Source organism: Acromyrmex echinatior, chromosome 19, assembly GCF_024713525.1.
Source record: "Acromyrmex echinatior isolate Ae372 chromosome 19, ASM2471352v2, whole genome shotgun sequence".
In the NCBI taxonomy this organism is placed as follows: Eukaryota; Metazoa; Arthropoda; class Insecta; order Hymenoptera; family Formicidae; genus Acromyrmex; species Acromyrmex echinatior.
In genome coordinates this window covers 2562548-2581864 of record NC_141870.1, presented here as the reverse complement: position 1 = coordinate 2581864, position 19317 = coordinate 2562548, and the positions used below count along the sequence as shown (strand labels likewise).

The following is a 19317-nucleotide window of genomic DNA, read 5'->3' as shown; positions in this document are numbered from 1 at the left end:
CAGGAATCACTATCTGTGATATGGAAGTGTGAGATTAGAGTGTATTTCGTTGTAGTAGTTTTATTAGGACATAATTTAAGCTTAAATGATTTGTTAAGTTTTAATGAAGCTTTATTAATGAATATTTTTGCCATATTTGTAGAGCTCCGAAAAACTGTAACTTGTTGTGCAATATTTGAAGATGAAAATCTTTTGTGCACGCTGGAAAATTATGCTCAAGATGTTGCAAATTTTTCACATGGCATAAAAAAGATTGCATTTTTAATGAAATCCCTCATTTCACATATTAAATTTTTGCAAAATTCATTCAAAAATTACATATTCATTGATTAACGTGATTTATTACATATAATACATTAAATTTTTATTTTCCTATCAGAAATGTAACTATATCGCAGATAGAAAGATAAATTTCAATTGAACATTATACTATATGCCGTAATATGTATATCATTAGGAGATGTTATAAGAGGTCAGTGTTCGTACCTGAATTGTAATTAAATCGTAATATATCGCCTCTAATGTGTAATGTTCATCGTTGTAACGAAATACGAGATAGAATTTATAATTAGTTACGGAGTCGCGTTACCTTTGTATTTCAGCTCGTTATATTTTATCGCATATAAATATTGTTTTTGATTCTAGAAGAAAAATTTTAATTATTATGTATTTATTATATAGATTGTCTCAGATCACTCATACACCTCTTTTATCTCGGAAACAGAGCATTTTAGAAAAAAACGTTCCAGACAAAAGTTATGGGGTTCTAAATGATCTATTTAGTGATCTGATCAGTCCGACCTTGGTAGCGTCACTGAGATATTAAACGCTTTAAAAACAAATTCACTACTTTAAAAACGAATTCACTACTTTATAAACAAATTCATTACTTTAAAAATACAAATTTACTATTTTAAAAATATAAGTTATTTTCTTATATTATTTTTGTGTTTTGAAAACAGTAATTTGTTTCTAAAGTAGTGAATTTGTGTTTTAGAGCAGAGAATTTGTTTTAGGCTAATTCTAAAATGTGCTTTTTGTTTTCTGTTTCTTGCTGTTTGTCTTTTGTCTTATTGACTCAAAAGGCAAGAGACAAACAGCAAGAAACAGGAAACAAAGAGCACATTGTAGAATTAGCCTTAAAGTAGTGAATTTGTGTTTTAGAGCGGAGAACTTGTTTTAAAGTAGCAAATTTGAGGCCGCAGCGCATCATAGTATTTCATGGCTGTGACAAATTTCTTAATCTCAATAGTCGTCAACTTTAATATCTCAAATCTCAATATCTCGATCTACGGGGCAGAGCGTTTATATTTTTTCTTGTAGAATTTTTATTTTTACGTAAAAATGCATCGATTGAGTATATTTTTATCAAAATTTGAGATGACTGTATTCTCAACCATTACCGAAATAATAATTAAATTTTGGTCGAAATCGAAAATCGAAATTTCGATTGTCAAAGAATAGATTAGGCCTTGACTAAAGTTACTTAAGATTTTTGGATCTCTCTGGCTGCGTTTCATTTCGCTCATGATGTATAGGATATATCATTTATTCCTGTTATTCACTGAATATTAAACAAGGATAAATGATGCATCAAGGGAGAAACGGAACGCCTCTGTCCTACAGCCAAACAGGCAGGAAAAGAGTTGCTATATTAATTGCCTCCATTTGCTTCCACAGGAGGCAGGAGCCATTAATCAAGAATTAAGACTTGAAAAGCCTGTTGTACGACATATGAAAGATCGGCCTTCGTCTGTCGTATCTCGTCAAATACTCAAAATATATTTATTATATTTATATCATGATGGTACTCACTTCAGGATATATGACGTATATCATACATAAACAGGACTGCGTTCCGTTTCACGCATGATGCGCATGATGCATCATTTATCTTTGTTTAATATTCGGTGAATAACAAGGAACGTAGCCCTTCTTCTTTACATATGTACGTGTCCCTCTATACCACCGATATAACAGATCTCTTAATCTTGAGTATCTATAAACTTTAATATGAATATAAATTCGCCCTATTCTGTTTGCGAGGCAAACCATCGCGTTTTAATGTTAGATTCTTTTAAATAAAACACAAATAAGTAGAATTACCTTTATTTTTTCGTATCCAAGCCAAGAGTAATTCACGCTCGTCGAAACTTCTCAGTCCTCACCGAATACTAACAATGACCGGACGAAATAACTGAAAAATTTAACCGGCAATTCCAATCAATTCTGATCAACTGAAATTATTTCAACTGACTCTCCGTACAATACTACCAACTTTCGAAAAAAAGAAAAATTAGATGGCACTTCAAAAAAATAGTCAAACAGCTAAATTTTAAAAATACAATTACAATTAGTATTAATTTGTTTGACAGAGAAATACAAATTCTTGCAATAATTAAATTTACATATTTATCTTTAATGCCTCCAGCACACCAGTGCGATGTTCGTCGCGCTGATGTGTCGAAGCCACAAGGGTTACGAATTTGCCGCTACGAATGCTTCGAAGCATTTGATTGATCAATCGGAAAAAAGAATTTTACTAATCGACCAATCAAAAAATGCTTCAAAACATTCGTAGCGGCAACTCGACCGCATCTCAAATAAGTACAACTGAAAGGAAGTGGTGTATAGAAAATAAGTGTAAAATATATATAAAATTTTTTTGTATCATAAAATTCTGTTTTTTATTGTCCCATTGCAGAAGGTAAGTAAAAATTTTCCATTTCGAAAATAAATCATTAAAGAATTGATAGGCCCATAACAGGGATAAAAATATAGCAAAGTATAACTCGAACATTTTAAATTTAACTCGTGTCAGGTTGGAAATGTTGTCGTGCAACGGCACCTAATACAATTTCTGCACTGTACACATCTGTAAAATTTTAAATGAAAAAAATTACGTGTAGAAGATACATTTCTATTATCTACATTATATATATATAAATATATATTATATCTCTTCCATTCCATTTAATTTCCATTCTTTCTTTATAATCAATTTTCTTATATAAAAAAATAAGACAATAAAACATTAAAAGCTAATTTGTGACTACTTACTAATATTTGCACGTAAAACATCAGAAAGGAGATGAAGGTCATTATCATGGGTTACAATAATATAATTTAATTTCCCAGCATTCATTTCTTGTATCTGAACAATTGGTCTACGTGTTTTTTCCATTGTACCTCCTGCACTTTCTATTATTTCCGCAATTGCCGAGGGTGATGGTATTACACTTGGTGTGACATAAAATATTTTACCCTGGTTAAGCGGAAAAGTGAAAAAATTTTTAAAAATTGTCTTTCCAACTGTTTAAAATGTCTACACTGTTTATTATACAATTAAAAATCGTATTATATGTTGATAAAGGAATTTAATCCCATTACCTTAAGTACAGTCCCTCGATTGGGGCTCGCTAAAGTTTTTTCAATATTACAATTGAAGTTTTTCTCAAATTCCGAATCACCAAGCATATATGCGCTTTCATCCACAAAAGTGTTTTTTGCAGAGCAATCGAGTAACCATTGAAGATTGACGATATATTTACAACGTGATAAACAACACAATAACTTTACTGTTCGTAATGGTGCTGACATTACGAGATGAGTAGCATCTCGCCAACTGGCAGCTAAAGCTCCTCCCAGTTCTCGAATTCTCTAGAAATTACATAAAATCTATTCAGAAAATTGCAACAGCAAAACTTAGTAATAATATTACAATGAATTTTTGTAATTACGAACAAAATATAAAGTTAGTACCTCTTGACATGTGTATGACAGCAAATATTGGAAAAATATGGGTAAAAACTGGATAAATGCAAAAAAAGAGAGGACAAAGAAAATTAGTAGAACATGAAAAATTTTTTGACATGACAATGACAACACAAAAGGATGAGGAGAACGAAGCAACATAGAAGTAGTAGTATAAGTTTAGTAGTGACACATAAAGAAATAAGTTAATAAGAAATAAAAAATGAATTTATTAATTAAAAAACAATTATTATTTTACAATTTCGGATATTCCGAAAAGCCAAGTATATAAATGGTATCTATTATAATACCTTGGCATGATTTTTAGGATTTATACCAGAAAATAGTATTTTTGGTTGTTTATCAGGTGGCGGAGGATCAGGATTGCTAATGACAATTGGTTCATCTAAGCCCAAAAGATGTGGGTCTTTATTTAATAGTGGGCCATCCAGACGTGGCTTCTTGTATTTTCTTATCGAATTTGGACCCTGACCAACCTGTTGTACTTTGTCATACGATTCTTGTGTAATATTTATTGGCATTTTCCAAGCAGCTAAAATTAAAAGAAAATTTGATAGTTTCGTATATAATAATAGATTCAAATATATAATTTTTATAAATATCTATAGGATAACAAAAAAGTTTGACCAAAATTTTATGTATATCAAATTATTATCTATGTAGCAAACTGACATTATTTATCGCTATTTTGGCATTAAAATGGCATTAAAAATATCATTTTAACATCAAAAGGACAATAAATAATATTAATTTTCTTGAGTGCGGTAATATATATTTAAAGAAAACAAACTTTAAAAAGTAATAGTTACATTTTATTAAATATCAAAATTTTCACTGATTGAACTGAAAACCACTCTACTAACTGGGAGAATTTTTCTGTGAAAAGATCATCATTGATTCTCGAAATGTCTTAAAGATTGTATCAAAGATAAAGATAATTATTTTAAGTGTCAATTATTATTTTTAGTATTTAATAAGATATAACTAATACTCCAGAGTTTATTTTTTTTAAATGTACGTTATTAATGAACACAAAACTTTGTGGCTAAACTTTCTTGTCATTTTGTAATAAGTAAATATTATACCCATAAGATGAGGCACTAGTGAATAATCTAGTCTGAAAGGATTACTCAGACTAAACTGTTGATACTTTGGACCCTCAAGTTGATGCAAAGCATTCATCTGCCCGCATAGTAGATCTGTCAACCATTGTACGTTTACAACATTCGTTTGCCATTCACGTGCCTTTTTATATTTCAGTCCATCTGGTCTAAAAAGATTATTTCAGAATATAATTATTGTAAGAATATTAAGAATGTTAATTAGTAAGAAATATAAAATATTATAAAAAAGAATGAAAGTTGAACTATCAATTAATAGAACGATTACGCATATAACATGAATAATTGATGAAGTTATTAAATTATAATAAGAAAAAAACACAAGATACAGACAGTACCTTCTACAAACAAGAAGAGTATTATGTCTGGAAAAGTAATTCGTATACTTCGCACCCAAAGCTTCTAACATATATTTGACTTTTGCTCGTTCCTCTCCCTCAAAGCCAGAAAATGATATAATTTGCTTGCCACATGGAAGTTCAGTTAAGCTAAATGGTGTCGGAAAATGAAGAACATGCCAAGGCGGGAGTACTTGTTGCTTGCTGACAACATCAGAAAGCCAATGTGCACTGACGCAACGTTTCCCTTCGCGCAACGCTTGTACTACAGTCGGATGTTTCTGCGTGATGGCAAGCACATGCGTTGCTCGAGTACAATATTGTGACTCTACTTCGCCACCATGCCTTTCAATAACTTGTTTCCAGACTGATACTTCATTAGGACGCTGCACATCATATTCAACAATGACAAAAATACATCCTAACAAGAATAGCTCTAGGGGCACTGAAAATACACATATTTTTGTTATTGATTATAATAACGATGCTAGATATATATCATAAAAAAATAAAGCTTATTAAATAAAATTATATTACTCTAGTATTGTATAAAATTTATCCATAATAATAATGTTAATAGAACGATAAAATAATAAAAAAGAAAAACGTACATTTCAAATTTGGATTGTGACCATAAAATTGAGCCTTAGGTTGTGGCACAACTGGAGCATATTGCATTTTTATAGGTGCACCTGATGGTGCGCCATTTGTTATATTCCCCAAAGTTCTTCTTTGATAAGCGGCTAGAAGCTGCGGATCTTGTGAAGGTGGAGGTGGAGGTCGGTGCTGCGCAGTCATTAATCTCAATTGACCAGCTGCACTACCCTCGGCAGCACCACCTTGTAATCTGTTAGTCAACATATTTGCCAGTGCAGTTTTTGTTTTAGCATTCACAACAAGCTGCTGATCCGGTGGTATTTGCGCGTTATTCGGCAGAGACGCTAACGGCGGTTCTTGCTGGGCACCTTGTTGCTGCTGTTGTTGTAAATGCTGCAACTGCTGCAGTCTAACCATTTGTTGCTGCTTCTGTAACTGCAGTTGTGCTAATTGTTGAGGAGTGAGTTGTCCTTGTTGGAATGGTTGGCCTGTTTGTGACGCCTGCGGGCCTTGAACGGCCTGACCAGCTGATACGATGACTTGATTAGAAGAGTTTATCGGAGTTAATGCTGGTGGTTGTACTCCGGGATGTACAGGTTTCTGTCCTGGAGTTTGCGTAAGTTGCGGTCCCATCATCTGCGGTCGAGCTTGCTGAACCCACTGTAAACTGCCCGGCTGTACTGGTTTACCAGGACTCCTTATAACAGCGATATGTGAACCTTGCTGCGCCTGACGATTCTGCATCTGCCTTTGTAATATTAGGCTGCTTCGATGCTTTTGAATCTTCTGAATGAATTGAGCCCTCTGTTGGGGATCCATCTGCTGCAGCTGCTGATGTGTTTGCGCGTCCAAATGAATTAATTGTCTGGGAGGTTGAGGCGGTTGTTGATTCCATTGTCCTCCAGATCTTTGAGCACCAATCTGTTGCTGTTGCTGTTGCCTTTGCAGCTGTAAATGATATTGCTGCTGTTGCCACTGTGAATCCCGTTGAACAATAAATCCTTGCTGATTTGGTCCAATTAACTGCTGATTCTGTGGCTGTTGTTGTAATTGACCGTCTCTTATAACAAATTGTTGAGAGTTCTGAGGAGCAGATTGCTGCAATTGTTGTGAAATCTGTTGTATCTTCTGTTGCTGCTGTTGCTGCTGTTGCAGCAAAAGAAGTTGCCTTTGCTCGGAAGTAAGTTGCTGCGATGGAGTCTGTTGTTGAGTCAATTGATGTTGACCTGCTATTTGTTGCTGTTGAGAAGGTAATTGCTGCTGCTGTTGCATCACTATTTGCTGTTGTTGTTGAGATGCTAATTGCACTTGCTGCTGCTGTTGTTGTGTCAAATGTGGCTGCTGCGTCTGTAGTTGTTGTTGTTGAATAATTTGGTGTTGATTTAATTGTTTTTGTTGCGATGTTAATAATTGCTGTGGTTGCGTATTTAGCTGATGTTGAGATAATTGCGAATTTATTGGTTGTTGCTGTTGTTGAGGCATTATCGATTGCTGTTGCCCTACTAATTGTTGTTGCTGTAACTGAGGCGACTGTTGCTGATTCAAAAGTTGTTGTTGGTTGTATGATGGCTGCTGCAACTGTTGTTGATGTTGCGTGAGTTGTTGCTGTGTTAATTGCTGTTGCGATGTTAATTGTTGCTGCTGTATCAATTGATGTTGCATATTCATTTGCTGCTGTTGCGGAGACAATTCTTGTTGCTGCATTTGTGACGGTACAGCTTTTATTTGCTGAGAAATATTATTTTGCTGAGATGTCTGTGGAAGCCAATTTGTTTGATTAATAACATCTTGGTCAGAGACTGATGAAGCAACTGTGGAAGTGCTCAAACTGGTCGAGGAAACTGATCGTGGAAGATGCTGTTGCGGCTGCATGTTCACGGTATTTTGTCCGTTTGTTGAATAAGGAACAGTCGCTGTACTGGTTGCACCAAGGTTATGCGAAGCACTTGAAGACACTGGTGGACTTGGTTGATTCCATGGCATACGTTGCTTGAGTTGCTCCAACATGGCTTTTGTCCTATCTTGCTCCTCTTGCGCAACATTATTATCCGTATCTTCATCCATAAATCCAGTAATCATCGCTGTCGAGCTATTTGGAGACACTAGCAATCTAGGATGATATTCCACTTCGCTAATGAGAGTACCTTTCTTACAACATTCCGTTATCCAATCAGGCGTTACAATAGGTATATGATGTCTCGTAGCAGTTTCATACTTTATACCGCTTGCTTTGCCCGTAATCAGATGAGTGCAATATTTATCCAAGCGTAACTGACATTTACCACCTTGTAGTATTATCATTGCCCATAGAGACTTGCTGTCTGCTCGACTTACCTGGGATAGGCAGACATTTATGTTCGAAAACAACTGATTCTCCTCTGGTGAAAAATATTGTGTTCTATTTAAATAAAGTTGTTAAGAAAATATAAATTATGTCCTAAATTTAATAAATATTTAATAATTCAAAATGTTCTGTAAATATAAACTTTTTAACATTTAAGTTGCTCACATATTTATTATATTATTTTTCTAAGAATTTATTAAAAATTGTTTAATTTTTTATCTTTAAAATGTATCTATTTGTAACAAGTATTTGTATAAATATTAATATTAAAATAACAGTCTTTTGCAAAAGGATACGGCAAAAGCTTGTTGCATTTAACAGAAAATAAAATCCAATTTTGTGTAACTGCTGGTATCTCATATAGATCCTTCGCTGCAGAAATGTCATTTTCTAATGCTTCATTGCCTGCTATCAGATGTGTAACATAATCACTAAAATAATTAGACCTCTCAGCCCCACCTTCTTGCAATAAATTCAAAATCTGTAAAAGTATTGCCTATGATTAACAAACAATAACATTTTCTAATAGTCAAGCATGTATAAATCTGAAATATTTCAATACTGTTGTCATTCCAAGTATTAAGAAATAAGTTACAGAAAAGGAAAACAGTCCAACGACAGGACGACATTAATGTGAAATGGTGTTCCAAATTATAACCTTCATTGGCAATCGAAGAACATCGGTTTCAAGTAGAAAAAAAGAACAGTATAGCTTTCACAAATATCGCGCAGTCAGCTGCGATAGCAGCGAATCTCATGGCTGTTCCATTCGTCGAGTGTTGGAGCATCGGCGGAACAAAAACGCGGGAAATGAACGAAAATTATAACGTACCTTCGGATCGCCTGCACCGCTGACGTAGTATTTCACATTGGCGAAGAGAGCACTGTCGAGCTTTAAGTCCTCGAGACCAGCCCTTATGTCACCCATTCTGTCGAAACTATTTCCCGGTAGACTCACGTCTTCGACATCACAATAGCGGCGTATACCGCGCGAAATTATGGATAGAGATATTATGACTCCGCAGTATTTGATAACAAAGATCTGTCGCGACGCGTTTGTTATTATTATGATTGCAGGTTATGTGCGGACTCTGCGTAGTGCTACGCTTAATCCGCACAGCGCATAGCACAGCTCGTAGAGGTAGATGTCGCATTATGGCGCATGATTTGAACGCAGAATTTACATGACATTTTCCTGAAAAACTAAACTGGATAATGTTGGTACTAACAAAAATCCCTAGGCAACATGATTTTTAATATTGGGTCATCTAAAAAGTATCCGCGGTACTTTGTCATTAGATATATGACCATCAACACACATCTAGTGACAAAAAACCGCGAATACTTTTTAGATGACCCAATAAATTAAAATCGTGTTGCCTAGAGGTTTTTTGTTAGTGCCAACATTTTCCAGTCTAATTTTTCGAGAAAATGTTATGTGACCTAAATTTGTATTAATTTTCAATTTTTTAATTGTATTATTTTTAAATAAATTTTCAATAAATTAATATATTATTATGATTTATTTTTTGATGAAATATATTCCATTTTTCACATTTATACAACTCTGATACATTTAAAAGGAGATAGAATACATTTAGACTGCGTTCCGTTGCACGTATAATGCATATGAAGTATCATTTTATCCTTATTTACAAAGTGTCAAACAAGGGCTGCGGTCGATTTGAACGCTCATGTGCTTTAATCATCATTCTGTCTTTATCGTTCATTAAGTTCATTATAAAAAAACCTGTAAAATTTACCAAAAGATGGAACACCGGCCCTTAATGTAAAATAAGAATAGAAGTATTGAAAAGCGCTGAAAGCGTCCAAATCGACCGCAACCAAAAATAAAATGATTCTGCAATGGAACACTGCCTATAATCTTAAGGTGCCGTCCCATAGAACGAAAATTGACAAAACAGAATTCGTGGAATCAATGAAAATACTATTTTTATTATTACAAGTATTGCAAATAACATAAAAAGTATGATTTTATATTATTCCGCGTGTTCCGCTTCCGCTAATTCCGTTCAATAGGACATAAATTTAGGAAAAGCGTAAAAAAGAAAACGGAATGGCTGTGATTCATCGTGTTGATTCCGCGAGTTCCGTTCTGTTGCCAATTTTCTATGAGACGGCACTCTTATATTATATTATCTTGCATTCTCGCTCATACATATGTACAAATCTTAATGGTCTTTTTCTTACTTTTTCTTAATTTGAATTTTTACTTACTTATAAAGAAATCTAGGAATCTACAATATTGAGCTTGGTCAGTATTCTCTTAGAACATATATACTGGAAGAGTCGACTAGAATTGGTGACTGTCGATGGCACCAGAATGTCTATCTGTCCTTGTCTGAATGCTTCATCGTAATGCGCATGCGTCGATTATGAATATCTATGTACATACGTTTAAACTTCAAAGCTCGCGAAACGAAAGCATATAAAATTGTTAAAAAATGGAATGTTATTGCGTTACATGTCTCAAAATATCAACGAAGCAAAATAAAATATCTCTTCGTGCGTAAGTATAATCTTACTTCGTAGATAATTTTAAACCAAGCTTTAAGATTATGTATTGAATTAATTTAAATTATATAAATATAAAAAATATATATGTATTTTAAGTGTCACAGCAAACAAGCATTCAGACAAAGACGGATAGAGACATCCATCCGTCTTTTACTACATTGATTACGGTATGACCTTTCCTTAAGTATGTATATTCTAAGTATACTTCCCATTAAGTTCTGTCATTTTTCTCTTTTTCTTTCCGAGTGCAGCTTTTTAGGAAGGTCGAATTGCTGCTACTTGAATGCAAGATTAATACTACATACGACACCTATAAATATTACAGATACATCTATAAATATTACATCAATATACGTTTAATCAAATTAAGATTGAGTTTTTTAATTAAATATGAATCAAAGCTAATGAGAATAAAAATTGTTATTAGTTATAAATATTTGTAATAAAATCATTTAACCAAGAAAAAAAAAGAAAAGGTGAAAGCTGAAGAAGGCAAGAGAACTTGTTTTATACATGTGAGCTAATATCTGCGCGATATAAGTAATAAATTATACAGGATCGCCGATCCATCGAGCTGGAAACCTATCATAGATACTAAAAATTAAATTAGACGAAATGGATTAAAAGTAAAAAAGGGAAGGATGAGAAACATCAATAACACCTTGCGAGATCGAATTATATCATAGTCTCGCTGCAGCTAGTCATGTTGTCGAAATATGACTGTATGTTTGGATAAGGATCGCGTTCGCAAAAAGCTGCACTACCACTGGACTCAGCCAGCGGATTGCATTCGTCGGAGCATATCGCGTTTCCGAGGTAACACGATGTTTCTAGAGTCTCATTAAGCTAAGAACCCGGGTTGGAACTATCGCCATTTCTTTGCTTTGCCTCAAGCTGCTTCGCCAACAAAGTGACCTCCCAATTGTTGTAGTCGTCTTGCCGCGCAGTCTTATCATCATCATCCTCATCATCATACTCTCTGTCTTCTTCATCGCTATCGCTCTTGGAAAAATAGATATCTAAATCTTCGTCCGATCTGCTGTCGCTATTCGATTCAAGTTCGATCGCCACGTCCTTCCGCAGTTTCTGAGGTACTATTGAGTTCGGCAGCTCCTGCAGTTCCAAAGTTTCTTTTTCCGAATGTTCCTCCCACGATCGTCTGCTGCTTGAACCGACGGACGAGAACGAGTGTCGATCGCGAGACCGCAATGACCCAAGAACAGTGTCCACAGAACCATCACGCATGAAGGGGTGATCCTCATCGTCGTCGAGGTCCTCCTCCATGGAAGCATCGTGCTCGGTGCTATCCCCACCGGAATCATCTGTTCTCCGCAATTTCTTTCGCTCCAGTTGCTGAATGTGTGACTGTAGCTGCGATATCATTTCGTCACGCTTACGTATTTCCAGTTCTAACGACGTGAACTTATCTTGTATATCTTCCTGCAACGTCAAAAGCGGTGGTATGATTAATTAAGATAGCGGGTCGTATGTCATACAGTAATAGGGAACTTCTGCAAGTGGAGTAGTTGGATAATTGATAAACGATGGGCTTGATAAACGTACATCTGGTGATGAGAAGTACCAAGTTCAGGATTTTGGGAAACATGCTTAAAACGGTGATGGGTTTAATTTTGCAGAATTACACGAGCGAGTACAGTCTTCTTTGCTTCACAAGAGCAGAAAATATAATAGCAGATCTAAAACAATTCAAAATTAAAAATAAATTATTAATAAGGGAAAAATATAAGCGTAAATTTATTTTCGCCGGTAAATTCCGTCGATTATTTGTACTGTCAATAAATATCGATATTGAAGAATGTTGTCGGGATGTCTCTCGCGAGAGCAGCCCTTTGATAAAGGCACTCCCACGTGATGACAGGGAGCGATACACAAAGCTCACCTATTGAAAGCAGGGACAAAGGAAACGGCTGGGTCGCGCTTCTCACTCACCAAGCCTGTCTTGATGACCTCGCCAACCCCATAGAGTAATTCGTCCAAGCACTCCTCCCGCGGCCAGGATGTCGTTTGTATCGAGACATCACCGGTACTGCTCACAGGACGGAAACTAAATTTATTGGGCGGCGGCAGTGACAGCTGATCCTGGGTGCTGGACAGCGGATAATTCGATTGTAAGAGCTGCTCGGACGGCGGGCTCTGCAGCGTGTACTTGTTGAAGGTCACACTCTTGGACAGCTTTGAGTGCCGCGCGGCGTAACCCTCGATCGTCGGCGCTCTCATTAGCTTTTTCAGTTCAGCGGCATTGCGATCAGGCGTACTCGTCGCAGAGGTCTCGGAACTGTCAGCCCTACTGCTGGCTGACAGTTTCTTCAGGATGCTCTTCAAGTTCTGCCTCTCGAGCGTTTCGTTCTCTGACGACAGTTGCTCCGGTGTCAGTGACGCCGATTCTTTTCGATCCTATTACAAAACGATAGAACGATTGAACAGTAACTAATTAAAACGATAAAAGTTGAGAAAAAGATTAAAAAGTTAATGATTTTTAATTTAACTTCGTTAATTTTAAATATATTAATTTTTAACTTTAGTTACTTTTAAATTTTAATTTACTAACTTTTTTAAATTACAAATGTTTCTATCCCCGTCATTTTTTTTATTAAGTCTTAAACATTAGAGAATTAATTTAGAAAAAGTTCAATGATTTTATGATTAGAGATTCTATAATAAGAGTCACACCATATAGCCAGTTTTTATTGACTCGCTAGATTTTATCAATTCCCGTTTATTTTGAATTACACTAATTTTAGGTATTATAAATATTATATTTCAGCAATATAAATTTGAAATCAGATAAAGAATTGATGTAAAATAGGACTGTACATCCATTTTATTTTCTAAATTTTTACATATATTTTTTGTCACAAATATCTAGATATAGCCGTAAACATACGTGAGCAGTCGTTTCAGATGTTAGATAAAGATTAAAGAAAAAGAAATGCAAATATATATTCTTTTCTCGCAAGATTTTGACGAAAATACGTTATGCTGTGATTCTTATTGTATGTATGTAAGTGTAACTTACATGTAAATAAAAAAATTAAATTTACCTAATAATCTATATTGTGTTATTTAAAGTAATCTCATTCCAAAAAAAAATTAGAATATTCTAATCTCAAAAATAATTTTTTTCAAAATGAACTTTTTTTAAACTTAATTTTAAGTTAATTCAATCTTAACTTAATTTTAATTAAATTTTTATTCCTTCAACTCTTAATTTAATTTTATTAATTTTGTAAACTGTTAACTTTAATTTAATTTAGTTTTAAAAAAACATTAACTTAGTTTTAAATTTAATTTAGTTTTAAAAAAACATTAACCCAACCATGCAAAACAAAATTCTAAATAAAAAAATTTGATATTAAACAATTATGCAATTATATCGTGTTTTAATTCCTTTTTCGTCGTTTAAACTCTTTTTTCGGCATTTTATTATATGTCTTGATTAATAATTCTTATCAAGAAATATAATAAATTATTATCAATGCATAGCATTTATTATTAAGAGTTATAAATTATTAATTATCGTTATTGTCGACGCATTATCTAAACTTCACAGAAAAGTTTCCTTTGCAGTTTGTAACATTTAATTGCATTTGTAAACAAAATATTTAATATTTTGTTTTAAGCAATATTGTATTGTTCCTTCCTCCGGAAGTCAAATTGGGACTTCTCCTTTTTTCTCAACAAACTAAATCTAAATAAATTTTATTTCATACTATTGATTTAATTTTTCATTCTATTTTTAAAAATACCGTTCAAAAGAAAGATTACAGAATTGTAGAGAATTGTCATAGTAAAGCAGATACTTGGTGGGTCCGGATAGCATTTATTATATTCTTGTAAATTTATACATAATTAACCTGTTCTTATCTATGAATCGGTTTTGTACTGTATAATCTACTGTACTTTATTTTACTACTATTTTATAAGTCTACTGTACTACTACTTTATAAGAGGAAATGAATTAGTTATAATATATATTCTATTATAGTTAATTCATTTCTTCTCTTATAAAGTATTTTCTAACAGTCGAAATCGGTGTCGGTCCGCAGTCGGTCCGCGTCGTCGTCGTCGTCATCGTTGGTCGGTATCGTCGAAATCGGTTGGCGTTGGTCGGCGTCGTGTAGTCGAAATCGGTCAACGTCATCGGCATTAGTTAACGTCGTCGGCATCAATCGACGTCGAAGACGGTTGACGTTGATCAGTGTCATCGTCGTGTAGCAATATTAAAAATAATGTATAGAAAATTTATTAAAAAATATATTTATAAAAAATTCATTACGTAAAAATCTACTTGCTTGATTATATTTAGCCAGCGTCCTGGTGTACTCGATGGCACAGGTCTCCGAGTGGCTTCTCGTGAGGTTGTTGTCAAATTTCGATTCGATGTTATCGCCGCAATCAAGGGATGAGCTCCTAGCCGCTTTCTCCAGTTCGACCAGCTTCTGCCTTTCGTTGAGGATTTTGAGCTTCTTAACAAATGGCAGATCGCAGTACTCTGGCGAGAGATCATCAATGGAAGCATACGTCTTAGTTTGCTGCAGTTTTTTGGCCGGTGAACTTTTCTGCGACGAATTACCCTTGGGAGTCAATGATGCATTTTTCAGCGTGGTCCAGGGATTGATCAGCTTGCACACAGTGCGTGTCTCAACCTGCGAGGTTTTGGTCACAGTAGTCAAAGCGACACTCTGACCATTCGAGGACGATTGCTCGTCCGATTGCGTGTTCGTTTCCTCGGGAATGGTGTTCTTAGGTAGCAGAGACTCCTTGGGCATTTCTCTCTCTATTTGAGTGGTCTCCTGCTCGGTTTTTAGCTGAAGTATCCTCTGCAAAAACGTCAAGTTCGGATTGGTGGGGTTCAAGGTCTCCGAAACTGGTGGTACATATGATTCTACCGTATTATTCGATGTATCCATCAAGTTACGCCGTTCCTCCCTCTCCTCCTTTTCTTTCAACAGCCTGAGCCTGGACAGCAGCGGAAGACCGGCGCCCAGCGGTGACACCGGCTGCTCCTGAGTATTAGACAAAGACAGGTCTTGACCGTCGTCAATCTTCTGCTGCCGTTTCAGCGTTGGCACCTTTGGCGCCAATGGCTGAAGCTCCAGGCTCTCTTCCGGCCGAGTGTTGCGTCTACTCTTCCGCAGGACGTTCTTCAGGCCTTTCACGTCACTCTTCAGCTTATCGACGATCCTCTTGCTGGTGCTGTTGTCGGACGAGTCATGACCGGGGGATGTAGATCGAAACGATTCCCGCACTAATCTTTGTGCTTCCAACAGTCTCTTTCGGCCGAGATTTTGCAGGATTTCTTGCGCTTCCGGATAGTCCGTCATCGCCGTCAGCACGTCCTCCCGCGATAGACTGAACAGTTCGGAGTAACCTACTGAACGAACGTCGGCTGTGCGTCTGAAAATTTTTTCGAATTTTCGACTTTAAGAATTTAGCTCTCATAAAATGTGAAATTAAGAAAACATAAAATTTTATGATTACAATTAAAATTATTTATAAAAAGGTAAATTCTTCAAAAATATTTCTTGCATTTCTAAAATTTCTCAGTCTTTTTTTTATAATTATTTATATGTGAAAAAGCAAATTTCTTTTACAGGGGGGAGGAGGCACTCGTGTAATTGTCTACTTCAACTTTACGAAATGAAAAGTGAATCTATTATAGATCTTGACACTCATACGCGGAAGCTTGACGGGCAGAAAAAGAACCAGAATAATTTTACTTACTTATTCAATCCGTCCAAATTGAGTATACCAATCTCGCCGAAGAAGTCCCCAGCTTTCATTGTCGTGAGTATTCTACCGTTTTCGCTGATTACTTCCAGTATACCGTCGGCTATTATGAACATCTCACGAGCAACCTCGCCCTTTCGACATATTGAATCGCCGGGCGTGAATATGTAGGCCTTCATCTTCAGAACGAGATCACGCAGAAATTCTGGTTGACATTCCTGCAAGACACCGATGATTCATCAAAGAAACTGTATATGGTGTCTCAACAAAATTAAGTAAATCTTTGATAATCAAATATAATTTGCCAACAATCTCTTGCAAATAGCATATAAAAGAGCTGAATAAAAATCTTGTGATACATTAATAACGCTTGCATAAATGACCTTATAATATTGATTCCTCTTCGAGAGCCTCTTCTAGAGCATCAAATTGTTTGTTTATTATTCTCAGATTCAATATTATACGTGCACAATTACACGCAATTAAATTCATATAGATTTCATTCTTTGGGAAATTGATATTTTCATCATCTCCTTCCCCACGTCACATAATTTCCTCTGGATAATAAAAGAGAGATTTCATTTCTAATACGGAACAGCCGTTACAGATTTTATTATATTGACGTTGGCGTTCGAAAGCAAAAATTTTGCTCGGCATTTCTAACTTCATAATCATTTTTAAATTTAAAGCTTCTACACCGTTTCTGTAAAAAAAAAAGACAATTTATGAAGACTTAAACATTAGCCTCGAGCTTTTATCGCATTTTCTATCTTGCGTGAATATATCCATATAATTTTAATCTTTACTTTTATAATAAATCTTCTGTTAATAATACAAAAAACTTTTTATTACCTTTTCTGATAAAATTAAACGATAAGTGAACTTTTCTGAAAAACATAACATTTATAATATATCTATATTTTTCTTTTAGAAATATTATCATATGAAATATCTCTCTCATTTTTTAATATACGAAATAAACAAATAAAATTTAAAATAGAGAAATTGTTAGCCTTAATAATAAAAAATTCTGAAAAATTAAATTCGATTTTAATAATAAAAAATTTTTCTAATAAGAAATTAAGACATTAAAGTGACATACAAGCTAGAAAAAAATGAGACTCTATTTATAATAATCATTTCATATCTCATTATATCAGTAAGGATATATCTGATACATTAATTTAAGTGTAATGCTATAATGAATGGCATTAACATCTTTTCAACCAGACGATTTAATAGATAAATTGGATCATCTACCACGCCTATTCCATGTTATCTGATATCCATGTCATGTCATTTGTCTCGTTTTTCAAGTAAAGTCGCAGAGTCATGGATTTACAAACCTGCAGCTATACGTTTATAATTTATAGTTTATAGTTTACGAATTTATCACAGTATATTTATATATTTCTACTTTAATTCACTAATATAATATAAATTGTCATAAATACGTACAATTTCGATGGCGTGTTAATTCTTTATAACACTCACACGGGAGATTTATATAATTTAAAATATAATAAATCTGGAGAGATTGAAATGAGTAAAGAAAGATGGATCAACGTTTGCGAGACTGCGACGAGTGACCTCTTTACGTTTTGCTCTTTTGCAGCCTTTGACAATCGCGAGGTAACAGTTGTAATTCTTCATGAGATACAATTCCTCTCTCGGCTACACCATGATACAAGGACTTTGTATCATGGGCTAGACCATGTCAGTTCTCAGAAACCTTCGCTAGAATCGATCTTCCACCGCGATATTTTATTCAATCGACAGTGCACATCATCGATTAGTGACGCGTTTCACACAGGCGTTTCCTTGCATCACCTGCTTTGATTTGTGACGAGAACACAACCGGAGATCTCAAGGCTGTTATCGACGATCATCGAAGCCGTCTAACTTTATTCAACCGATCTACAATGGGCCTCGTTAAAATGCAGTCAGAACGAATGCGTATATTGGCGCAAACACTACAACGGGGAAAAAAAAATACGGGGTGTCTGAATTGACGGCGCAAATTGGCATATTCTTCGGCCAGTTTAAAATCGATTCTTCCACGGTGAGAATATTTATATTTTTGAATTATCAACAATCAAATTTTTGAGAGACTTTTTTTTATTCACTCTAAATAAAAAAGGAATCGGAAATAAATATTAGGTGTTGGAATTAATTCGTAGCGTTTTTTAATGAAAGAATGTTATTTATTTCACATGAGCATTAAAAAATACATTAATGAAAGTACTTCCCATCTCTTGTAAAACGCTACGAATTAATTCCAACACCTAATAAAATGTATTTTTTATTAATCTCTTAAGTTTTATTCCTTAATAGAAATTTAATTTGTCTTAGGTTGAGAGAAATATTTAACAACATGGATAACGAAATGTAAGAATATTAATTTAAGATCAAAATATTTAATATTAGAAATTACGAATTGTAGAGAAAAATGTACAACCAATTTTCTAAAAACGTTTGTAAATCTAATAATAACTATGTAATTCCTAGAAGCAAAAAAATTTTATTAAGATTTTACAATATTTATTTTTTGATGGTATTAACCCGCATTGAGGACCGCTGATCGATTTTTCAACCAAAAATAAAAAGTCAACTTTGGGAAGTAGGCTCCTTAAAGGTATAGTAATTTGCCATTAAAAGGATTTTTCAAATTTTGAGAAAAAATATTTGTCTTGGTCTTTAATAGGTTAATCTATTTTCGATGAAATTTTTTTCTGCAGATAATTTTTATAAAAATGTTAGCAATAGTTTCGATAAAAATTTCGATAATAATCATTCGACGTATTTAATTTTTATAAAATTATCATCATTTTTCTGTTGAGTTTTTGCGAGATTT

The 19317-nt window shown here is 34.4% G+C and overlaps 2 protein-coding genes across 14 annotated transcripts in view; both read right to left on the bottom strand.

Annotated features, from left to right (window-relative positions):
* Window positions 1-2660: 2660 nt before the first annotated feature.
* Window positions 2661-9249, bottom strand: Ptip (PAX transcription activation domain interacting protein). The gene is made up of 9 exons (XM_011059071.2): window positions 9007-9249; window positions 8471-8655; window positions 5845-8228; window positions 5234-5678; window positions 4860-5044; window positions 4065-4306; window positions 3391-3660; window positions 3061-3265; window positions 2661-2875 (listed from the first exon to the last, which is right to left on the bottom strand). The coding sequence occupies exons 1-9, from the start codon at window positions 9100-9102 to the stop codon at window positions 2808-2810; spliced, it is 4080 nt and encodes a 1359-aa protein (XP_011057373.1). The 5' UTR covers window positions 9103-9249; the 3' UTR covers window positions 2661-2807.
* A 1687-nt stretch (window positions 9250-10936) lies between these two features.
* LOC105147812 (Cyclic nucleotide-gated ion channel-like) overlaps window positions 10937-19317 on the bottom strand; it is a 145196-nt gene continuing 136815 nt past the window's right edge. For 8 of the 13 annotated variants that reach the window (XM_087416054.1, XM_087416053.1, XM_087416055.1 and 5 more), the window contains 4 exons: window positions 16458-16681; window positions 15026-16130; window positions 12663-13127; window positions 10937-12152 (listed from right to left, as the gene is read on the bottom strand). In XM_087416054.1, coding sequence (XP_087272180.1) covers window positions 11559-12152; window positions 12663-13127; window positions 15026-16130; window positions 16458-16681 — 2388 coding nt within the window. In that variant the 3' untranslated portion in view covers window positions 10937-11558. Of the gene's footprint in view, window positions 12153-12275; window positions 12410-12662; window positions 13128-15025; window positions 16131-16457; window positions 16682-19317 lie in introns of all 13 variants that reach the window. The other 5 variants (XM_087416062.1, XM_011059073.2, XM_011059074.2 and 2 more) reach the window with 2 other exon arrangements.

Coding starts and splice junctions, on each gene's coding strand:
- Ptip (XM_011059071.2), bottom strand. CDS start 9,102: ATGGGTGACATAAGGGCTGGTCTCGAGGACTTAAAGCTCGACAGTGCT. Junction 8,229..8,470: donor AAATGCAACAAGCTTTTGCC/GTATCCTTTTGC, acceptor TTATTTAAATAG/AACACAATATTTTTCACCAG. Junction 5,045..5,233: donor ACTCTTCTTGTTTGTAGAAG/GTACTGTCTGTA, acceptor TAATCTTTTTAG/ACCAGATGGACTGAAATATA.